This window comes from Mustelus asterias, chromosome 21 (assembly GCF_964213995.1).
Source record: "Mustelus asterias chromosome 21, sMusAst1.hap1.1, whole genome shotgun sequence".
Classification (NCBI taxonomy): Eukaryota; Metazoa; Chordata; class Chondrichthyes; order Carcharhiniformes; family Triakidae; genus Mustelus; species Mustelus asterias.
Genome location: NC_135821.1, coordinates 19,440,361 through 19,450,983, shown reverse-complemented (window position 1 = coordinate 19,450,983; position 10,623 = coordinate 19,440,361). Strand labels below are relative to the sequence as shown.

The 10,623-nt window shown below is 49.0% G+C and overlaps 1 protein-coding gene across 3 annotated transcripts in view; it reads right to left on the bottom strand.

The window, feature by feature from the left end:
• Positions 1-2,509: 2,509 nt before the first annotated feature.
• The window catches only part of zc3h7bb (zinc finger CCCH-type containing 7Bb), a 107,561-nt gene continuing 99,447 nt past the window's right edge, over positions 2,510-10,623 (bottom strand). For all 3 annotated transcript variants that reach the window (XM_078237598.1, XM_078237599.1, XM_078237597.1), the window contains exons 21-23: positions 10,261-10,394; positions 5,338-5,501; positions 2,510-3,945 (exon numbers count right to left, since the gene is read on the bottom strand). In XM_078237598.1, the coding sequence (XP_078093724.1) occupies positions 3,756-3,945; positions 5,338-5,501; positions 10,261-10,394 (488 nt within the window). In that variant the 3' untranslated portion in view covers positions 2,510-3,755. The remainder of the gene's footprint in view (positions 3,946-5,337; positions 5,502-10,260; positions 10,395-10,623) is intronic.

The following is a 10,623-nucleotide window of genomic DNA, read 5'->3' as shown; positions in this document are numbered from 1 at the left end:
CAATACCCATTACCAGACGCAGGGGAGATGCCAATTCCTGAGCAAAGGTAACAAAGCTCCGCCCTTAAACACCACGTCCACATGAACAGCTCCTGCAAAATAAAACCTGGCTGCACTCAAAGCTCCCGCTGCAGTCTCTCTCCAACTCGAGTTACACCATTTGTGTGTCCTGCCCCCGACAGGAGAAAAACCAACAGGTCATCTAAAACCATTGACTGCGAACAACAACTGAACATCTTACAGGGTCTGAAGGATGTTAGGGGCGGGGGCAGGGGTCCACAGATCCGAGGTGAGTAGATGAAGTTAAGGTGCAGACCAGCCATGAGCTAATGAAATGGCGGGACAGGCCGGAGGGGTCTCCTCCTGTTCTGATGCAAGCTGGCTCACGCTTGAGGCTGTAAGTGGATCAAGGTTTCATTCTTGCTTTCTTCTAAAGGTCACCTCACTGTCCTTATCTTCTCCACGTCTCTCTCTTTGACGCTCCCCAGTTCTGTCACTTTTTGCAACGCTCTGTCTGAGTCCGTGAGCTGCCTGACAATGGTTTATGAGGTGGAGATGCCGGCTGGGGTAAGCACAGTAAGAAGTCTTACTTAAGACTTACACCAGCTTAAAGTCCAAAAGGTTTATTGGGAATCCGTGATTCCCAGGACTTTAACCCGGTGTTGAGAGACTTCTTACTGTGACAATGGTTTAAGGTGAGACTGAACACTGAATGAGTTTCTCTTTCCTCACACCACGCTGTTCGCACTACTCCATGAAGTGTTAGATACTTCAGGAATGTTGCCCTTTGTTGCATAGCTTCTACCGGATCATGAAGTTTCTAACCAAGAACTGCAGCGTTCTGTATTGTTCCAAACATTAGTTTGCTTCAATTAAGGCAGCCTTGGGATATACTACTCAAAGCATAAATGTGTGAAACTTAATGCAGCAAACGGTTACAAATATGCAAGAATCGACATTACAGAAAGTTAGAACAGTTTGCAGTGAATCAATGGGACATGGAGTATTGTAAATTAAATAGTGAGAGGAATGGGACACTCTGTATGAACGGATTCTATTCAGCATCACGCTGGACAATGGTTGTTGTAGTGATCATGATGTGGAGATGCCGGCGTTGGACTGGGGTAAACACAGTAAGAAGTTTAACAACACCAGGTTAAAGTCCAACAAATAAACCTGTTGGACTTTAACCTGGTGTTGTTAAACTTCTTACTGTGTTGTAGTGATGCCAGCGAATGTCTGTGCAATAACACACAGTCCCATCGATAGCTCCTTCCTCGAGGTTGAGGTTTATAAAATGACAAAGAGTAGACATAAGCCTAGACCTTCCCACTTGCCCGGGGTCCCAAACTTGAGCCACCGATGGAATGAAGGACTTTTGGGGGGAAACTTCTTAATCCAGAGAATGGCGAGAAGGTGGAACTTGCTATCACTGGGAGTCGCTGAGGATGACGAGAATGGATGGTGCATCCCAGGGAAAGCCGGTGATGCACACGACGGAGTAATGGATAGTGGGACATGCGAGATGAAGAGGGATGGGAAGAGGCTTTTGTGGAGCATTCACACAGAAGGGAGTGAATACAGGGAGTGGGTTGTCTGGGGAGACAGTGGGAGTTGGGTAAGGATTTGGCACAGAATACAAACTGAAGGCTATGAGGGAGACAGCTGTACCGTTAAACTTTGGCACTTGTTAACTGAAATAAGAGGTTTCTTAAGATCCTGCTTCCAGATACACATTCGAAGAGTTAAAAAAGAGTAAGTGCTTTTGATGGAGGGGCGGGGGGGGTGGAGGAGAGTACTTCTGATGAAGAATATCTCCAACCTCCCATTTTCTTAAACCAAGAGGATACATTTGGATGATGAAGTTTATTTCACTCGTTTACTTTATCCTTTAAGGATCTCAGCCCGACTGCCTTTGAGTTCCAGCATCTGAAAGGACTTCTAGATCTTGGTCTTTCTGTTCAATTAAGTTAATGCTTTCCCAATGGTCTAGCGAACATCATCAGAATGTTATTGAGACAGGGACCAGGAAGGCATGGCGTGAGTTAACGGTTCTGCCAACACCACAGTGAGCCTCAGTGCCACTGGACTAGGTAATGGGGGGGGGAATTGAAAACAAAACCAGGCAGGGGTTTCTGCAGCTGAGTGTTACTCACGCAGGCGGACACTGTGAGTGCAGCCGCCAGGCCTAGCTATTGGCATTCTCCGAGCCTCCCAGCCTAGCTTCAGTCAGTAAGAATTACCAAACGGGCTGGATATCTGCAGGGGCCAATGACTTCAGGGATGGAAACGGGAGGGGGGGCGGGGGAAAGACAGGACGGTGGGGGGAGGGGAGGGGGGTGCGGGGGAAAGACAGGACAGGGGCACTGCCTGAAGCTTTTAAGGAACTGATCCATTTCTCCTTCAAAGCCAGCTCAGTAGGCGCCTTGAGCAAAGACGGGGCTGTTAAATTCAGCGTTACCATCCGACTGACGTCTCTACGCACAGCGGCAGTCCCTGTTAGCAGAACAGCAAGGGGCGGGTCAAAGTGCATCTTTTAAGTAGTTCTGCTAAAGTGAGATGATGCACAAGTTTAAAAATGTAAACTATTTTGACGTTATCTCGCTCTGATAAAATTAACTCCTCCTCCCCCTCTCTCATCGTGATTCTCTATTTCAGCCAACTGCCAGTTTTTGTCCCTCTCTCCAGGGCACTCGCCCCTGGCAAGGTGACCGTGCCCAATGGTCCAAGTAGCGATTGTTTAGAAATGGTTGGTGCACTTGTGCTCACTGCAAGATAGTCATGGTCACACACACATATACACACATACGCATGCACACACATATGCGCGCGTGCGCACACACACACGCATGCACACACACACACGCGCATGCACACACACACACATGTGCGCACATACACCACACACGTGTGCATGTGCTTGCACACATGCTGCACACACACGTGCGCACACACGCATGCACACACACATGTGCACACGCGCGTGCACACACACACCACACACATGTGCATGTGCTTGCACACGTGCACACATGCGCGCGCACACACATGCGCGCGCACACACACATGTGCACACATGCGCGTGCACGCACATACACCACACACGTGTGCATGTGCTTGCACACACGCGTGCACACACACGCATGCGCACACACACGCATGCGCGCGCACACGCATGCGCACACACGTGCATGCACACACACGCGCATGCACACACACATGTGCACACACGCGCGTGCACACACACACACCACACACGTGTGCATGTGCTTGCACACACGCGTGCACACACACACGCGCGTGCACACACACACGCGCGTGCACACACACACAAAACGTGCGCAGGCTGATAACTATCAGATGTGAAGACAAGTGTGCCTGCCACCAGCTAACTCAGTGCATTGATCCTGGGGCCTTCCCGGTCACTACGCTCGGATTAATTCACTGAGCTACGCCTACAAATGTCACTGTACACAGACGCCAAACTCACCTCCTCCCCTGCCCACCCCCTGCAGCAGCCAACTCACCCACGACAGCTTAGAATATTCTCTTCCTGGCGTCTGCAAGCTGCTCCTGCCTCACTGCAGCTGCAATTAAAGAGGAGAGAGAAACGCAGCGTGCGAGGCAAACAGGGGTCACCTTGCACTGATGAAGCCACGATTCACGACCGTACCCATCGTTACACCGCACGCAACGTGTTTTCTTTAAAATTTAAAAAGGTTGCAGTGATAATTAAACTGAACCTGTTTTATCCATTAATTTAAGTCCTTCATCAAAAAGCTGTATTTGCCGAAATCGTTGTCGTCAGGCGCAATCAGCATGTCCTTTCTGGCTTTGGCGAGTTTCATTTTCATTAAATCCTTACGTTCCACCCACTCCTCCAGCTCTGACTGGCTGTGGGCAAACCGGCATTTGTCACCATCCGGACAGCATTTCTTCCTTTGCCTGCGGGGGGAATAAAGAGTTAAAATACAAACACAGGAACATGGGAACAAAAGGAGGCCATTCAGCCCCTCAAACATGTTCAGCTGGAACACGTGGGGGTGACATAGAATGTGCAGCACAGAGGGCAGGCCATTTGCAACCAGCCTCCCACCTGTTGACTCTTGTCTACACTTCCCTTTGCTGCCTCGGCAAAGCAGCCAGCATAATCAAGGATCCCACGCACTCCGGACATTCTCTCTTTCACCTTCTTCCGTTGGGAAAAAGACACCTACCGACCGACTCAAGAACAGCTTCTTCCCTGCTGCCGTCAGACCTTAGGATGGACCTACCTCGCATTAAGTTGATCTTTCTCTACACCCTAGCTATGACTGTAACACTACATTCTGCACCCTCACCTTTCCTTCTCTATGAACGGTATGCTTTGTTTGTATAGCACGCAAGAAATAACACTTTTCACTGTATACTAATACATGACAATAATAAATGAAATCAAAGGAAAATAGTGATTAAATTGTAAATGACAATACTAAACGCACAGAAAGGAGTCACAATGGTTATATTACTGGAGCTAGTAATCCAGAAGACAGGACTAATAATCGGACACGAGATCAAATCCTCCCACAGCACCTGGGGAATTAATTAAGTACAAAAATTTGGAATGTGAATCTGGTATCAGGAATAGTGGCTATGAAAGTACTGGATTGTCACAGGAAGTCCATCCTTTAGGGAAGGAAATCTGCCATCCTTACCCGGTCTGGCCTACGTGTGACTCCAGAGCCACAGCAATGTGGTTGACTCTTAAATGCCTTCTGAAATGGCCAAGCAGGATAATATTCGTAGATTTACAGGGAATTTACCATTCAGAAGCACTACCGTTCTTGCCCAACCAGTTGATACTGGCAGTCATGATCCACTCCAGTCTCCTTTCGCCTCTCCCCTCATCTATCTCTATCAGCAAAGCCCTCTATTCCCATCTCCCTCAAATACTTATCCAGCCTCTCCTTAATTTCATCTACGCTATTCACTTCCCTAAATCCCACAATCTCCTCACTCTCTGGCTAAAGAAGTTCCTTCAGAATTCCCAATTGGATTCTTAGAACCACTGAATCCCTCCAGTGCGGAAGGAGGCCGTTTGGCCCATCGAGTCTGTATCGACTCTCCAAAAGAGCATCTCACCCAGGTCTAAACCTCCCCCGCCCTATCCCCGTAACCTCGCGCATTTACCATGGCCAATCTATCTAACCTGTACATCTCCGGAGTGTGGGAGGAAACCGGAGCACCCGGAGGAAACCCCACGGGGAGAACGTGCAGACTCCTCCGCACAGTCACCCGAAGCCGGAATCCAACCCGCTCCTGACCTATGCACTTTGCTCCCTCCGCCCCAAGCCTCACCTCTCACACAGTTTGAACTCTCCCATTGGGAAGCGATGTTGCCAGCAGTTCTGATCATCCTCGGAATTGAACACCTTGTCCTTGTGCTTCTCTGAAGTGATGTGTTTTGACCACTGCTTCTCACTGTTGCTGTTCTTCCCACAGAGCCAGCAATGGTAGCCAATCTATTGAAATGCGATGACACAGCAGGTTAGAAGGAGAAGGACGTAACCAAACCAAACCCCCTAAACTTGTAAAATATGCCATTAGTGGGACTGCTGCTTGGTCAGTTCTGTTCTGTCATTTTTCCCTGACCAGAGCCTTGGACTTTCATCAATGATAGCATTGTTACCCGCACACTTGTAGCACCTTTAGTAAGCTCATATACCCCATTGTACTGCACATACAAACCGGAGAGTGAGCAATAGATGTCAAACAGTAGGGGACCAAGGGCATGATGGGAGAGGTGGTCTTCTTGGAGGTTTTAGACGGCGTTGAAAGAGGGCAAAGGCATTTGGGACTGTTTTAGCCTCTATGACGACCCTGGTGGCCTTGCCCTCTAACCTATATAACTTCCTTCGGTGCTACATGACAGCCTGCACTCTGTTTTCTGAATCTGGCCTACTGTATAACGTCGTGCCCTCTAAGCCACTCTCACCGAGCGAGTCTTAATCCAGCCCAGCTCCGTAACTCTGAAATCCTCCTCCCAAATGCCTTTGCCTCCTTTCAACGCTGTCTAAAACCTTCAGGAAGACCACCTCTCCCATCATGCCCTTGGTCCCCTACTGTTTAACATCTATTGCTCACTCTCCGGTTTGTATGTGCAGCACAATGGGGTATATGAGCTTACTAAAGGTGCTACAAGTGTGCGGGTAACAATGCTATCATTGATGAAGGTCCAAGGCTCTGGTCAGGGAAAAATGACAGAACAGAACTGACCAAGCAGCAGTCCCACTAATGGCATATTTTACAAGTGGACAGGACACTTGACCCATACATCCATGGATCCATTCCCAGTCCTTGCTGGTGGATCTGTTTGTTCTCTGTAGGGAACAACAACAGAGCAATTAGCCTTGACCTCCTGATCAGACTGGTCTTCCACTTCTGGCCAATATCTGGCGACACTTGCCCGCGAGTTGATGTCAGATGAGTTCAGATTGAGCTCCATTTTCAGACAACCTACTGACCTGGCTTACACATGAGGCACAGCGCAGCCCTGAAGAGCATTAACCAAGGATCAGCCAACACCCTCAAGAGATCTGGCAAGGAAATTAACAAAGGAGGTGCGTTACGATGCACTGGGAGGAAAGGCTTTGAACAACTCCAACTCTCCTGATGAATGATGCATCTCAAGGGTGGGAAGAAGTGGTCTAAACCTGTGCCAGCACACCGCATTAGTGGGCTAATTCCAGATTGTGTGCATCGCACCTTCTAGATGTCCCACGATCTCCGCCCAAGCCTTCTGTTATCTACGTCCCAAGCTCTGGGGCTCTCTCGCTCGCCAACTCCGTCTCCTCCTTCAAGAGGCACTCTAAAGCCAGGCTTTGTAATCAACACGACTAGCTCCTCCATTGTCTGGACATTTGGTACAGTTATAGAGTCACCCCTTGAGCTCCTTGGTATGGTCTTCTAAGTGAAGGTGCTTTGTGAGCGCAGGACCTGGAGCGCTGAACCCAGACTGACACTCCCGCAGTGCCGAGGGAGTGCTGCACTGTCGACTTTGGGATGAGATGTTAAACTGAGATTCCGTGACGCTATTTTGAAGAGGAACGGGGGAGGTCCAGCTCGCTCACAATCGCCATCACTAAAGCTGGTTATTATCACGGGGCTGTTAGTGGGAGCTTGTTGTGTCCATCATCATTACAGCAACTTTTACATCTCGTAGAATAGAATCCCTACAGTGCAGAAGGAGGCCATTTGGCCCATCGAGTCTGCACCGACCACAATCCCACCCAGGCCCTATTCCCCTAACCCTTCATATTTACCCTGCTAATCCCCCTGACACTAGGGTCAATTTACCATGGCCAATCAACCTAACCCGCACATCTTTGGACGGTGGGAGGAAACTGGAGCACCCGGAGGAAACCCACGCAGACACGGGGAGAATGTGCAAACTCCACACAGACAGTGACCCGAGGCCACAATTGAACCCGGGTCCCTGGCGCTGTGAGGCAGCAGTGCTAACCACCCTGCCACCGTGCCTGCCCCTGTGAAGTACTTCAGTGGCTGTAAAGTGCTTTGGAATGTCCTTTCATTTCTCCTCAACCAATTTCGCTCCTCATTGGGGAACGATTTCACACACGTGGGCCAGAATTCCTGGCTGTTCACATTGGCAGGATTCTCCGGACCCTCCGGCAGCCCACCCCCTGGCCCCCGAGTTTCCCGCCGGCATGGGGGTGACGTCAATGGGAATTCCCACTGACAGCGACGGGACTGGAGAATCCCGCCGCTAGCAAACAACGCGCCACCTCCTGCCGGCGGGAAACATGCGGCTGGGAGGCTGGAGAATCTCAACCTTGGTGTTCTTCAGGCATATCCCTCCCTTACGTACGAGAGCAGACACTGCAGAGGCATCGTAGCCAAGGTCCACGTTTCGGCGGGGCTTGCTGGATGGAATGTATGGACGAACATCCCCGTGTGCAGTACGGTGCTGAGAGTCCCAGACATTGTCCCCCTGTTCTGTGGGTATTAAAGCCCAGTGCAGCACTCGTATTCCCAATGTCACTGACTCACATAAGAAGTAGGAGCTGGAGGAGACCATTTGGCCCCTTGCCTTTCCTTTGCCATTCACCACAATCACTGTGGATCTGGTCTTGGCACCCACTTTCTTGACTGTTCCCCACAACCCCCGACTCCTCTCCTCATTCAAAAATCCATCCAACTCAACCCGGAATATATTCAGCTGCCACTTCTCTCTGGGGATGAGACCCTCAAATACTCAGGATTCTCAGAGAAGAAATTCCTCCTCATCTCCATCCTAAATGGGAAGCCCCTTATTTTTAAACTGTGCCCCCTAGTTCTAGATTCCCCCATGACGGGGGAAATATCCCCTCAGCATCTCACCCTGTCGAGACCCCTGCAGAATCTTCAATAAGAGTCTTCAATGAGATCATCTCTCATTCTTCTAAACTCCCAATGAGTATATGCCCAACTTTTCCTCAAAGGACAGCCCCTTCATCCCAGGAATCAGCCTAACAAACCTTCTCTAAACCACATCCAAATTAATTATATCCTTTCTTAAATAAGGAAACTAAAACTGTACACAGTACTCTGGGTGTGTGACCTTTGCAATGCCCTGTACGCTGCAGCAAGACTTCCTGACTTGTAAAGGTTGCCACTCAAGTGGATAGAGCTGTGAAGAAGGCCTATAGTGTGTTAGCTTTTATTAACAGGGGGTTGGAGTTTAAGAGCCATGGGGTTATGCTGCAACTGTACAGGACCTTGGTGAGACCACATTTGGAATATTGTGTGCAGTTCTGGTCACCTCACTATAAGAAGGATGTGGAAGCGCTGGAAAGAGTGCAGAGGAGATTTACCAGGATGCTGCCTGGTTTGGAGGGTAGGTCTTATGAGGAAAGGTTGAGGGAGCTAGGGCTGTTCTCTCTGGAGTGGAGGAGGCTGAGGGGAGACTTAATAGAGGTGTATAAAATGATGAAGGGGATAGATAGAGTGAACGTTCAAAGACTATTTCCTCGGGTGGATGGAGCTATTACAAGGGGGCATAACTATAGGGTTCATGGTGGGAGATATAGGAAGGATCAGAGGTAGGTTCTTTACGCAGAGAGTGGTTGGGGTGTGGAATGGACTGCCTGCAGTGATAGTGGAGTCAGACACTTTAGGAACATTTAAGCGGTTATTGGATAGGCACATGGAGCACACCAGGATGATAGGGAGTGGGATAGCTTGATCTTGGTTTCAGATAAAGCTCGGCACAACATCGTGGGCCGAAGGGCCTGTTCTGTGCTGTACTGTTCTATGTTCTATCTAAGTTCTATATTCCATCTCCCTTTGCAATAAAGGCCAACATTCCATTTGTCTTCCTAATTACTTACTGTACCTGCACGGTAACTCCTTGTTCATATACAAGGACACCCAGATCCCTCTGTATTATTGATAACAGAACATGATGCATCTCAGATCTTTCATAATCAACTTGCCACCCTCTTCAACAGAAAGACTCCTATCCATATTAAACTGCTAATTGGGATCCAACTAAGTTGGGATCCAACATATTTTCCCTTTTAAAAAATGACTCCAAGAATAATAAAGTTGGCACCCAGGTTGATAGGGTTGTTAAGAAGGCGTACGCTGTGTTAGCTTTTATTGGTAGAGGGATTGAGTTTCGGAGTCATGAGGTCAAGCTGCAACTGTGCAAAACTCTGGTGCGGCCGCATTTGGAGTATTGCGTACAGTTCTGGTTGCCGCATTATGGGAAGGATGTGGAAGTGTTGGAAAGGGTGCAGAGGAGATTTACCAGGATGTTGCCTGGTATGGTGGGAAAATCGTATGAGGAAAGGCTGAGGGGCTTGAGGCTGTTTTCGTTAGAGAGAAGAAGGTTAAGAGGTGACTTAATAGAGGCATACAAGATGATCAGAGGATTAGATAGGGTGGATAGTGAGAGCCTTTTTCCTCGGATGGTGATGGCGAGCACGAGGGGGCATAGCTTTAAATTGAGGGGTGAGAGATATAGGACTGATGTTAGAGGTAGGTTCTTTACTCAGAGAGTAGTAAGGGCGTGGAATGCCCTGCCTGCAGCAGTAGTGGACTCGTCAACATTAAGAGCATTCAAATGGTCATTGGATAAACATATGGATGATATTGGAATAGTGTAGATTAGAGGGGCTTTAGATTGGTTTCACAGGTCGGCGCAACATCGAGGGCCGGAGGGCCTGTACTGCGCTGTAATGTTCTATGTTCTAAGAACCTTAGTCCTCATATACGTACCCCCACATCGGCATAGTCAGTGGGCATGTGGATCTGCTTCTCACTTTGCTTGGTGGTGAGTTCCGTGGGCTCCCCGGCCATCATTGGTTTCTGGTTCTTAAACCACATCTCATATACTTGCTGCATGTCGTACACTGCACAGAAGACAAGTCAAATGTTTGTACATGTACAGTGGCGCTCAGAACCTCAGCTTCAGATGCATCAGGAATGGGAGAGGGTTTCCACCGCGGTGCTTCCTGAAAGAATATTGAGCCGTGGCTGAGTGGGAGCACTTTTTAACCTCTGAGTCAGCAAGTGGCTGGTTCAACTCCCACTCTTGCCTCACGCTCCAGTGCAGTACCAAGGCGGCACAGAGGTTAGCAC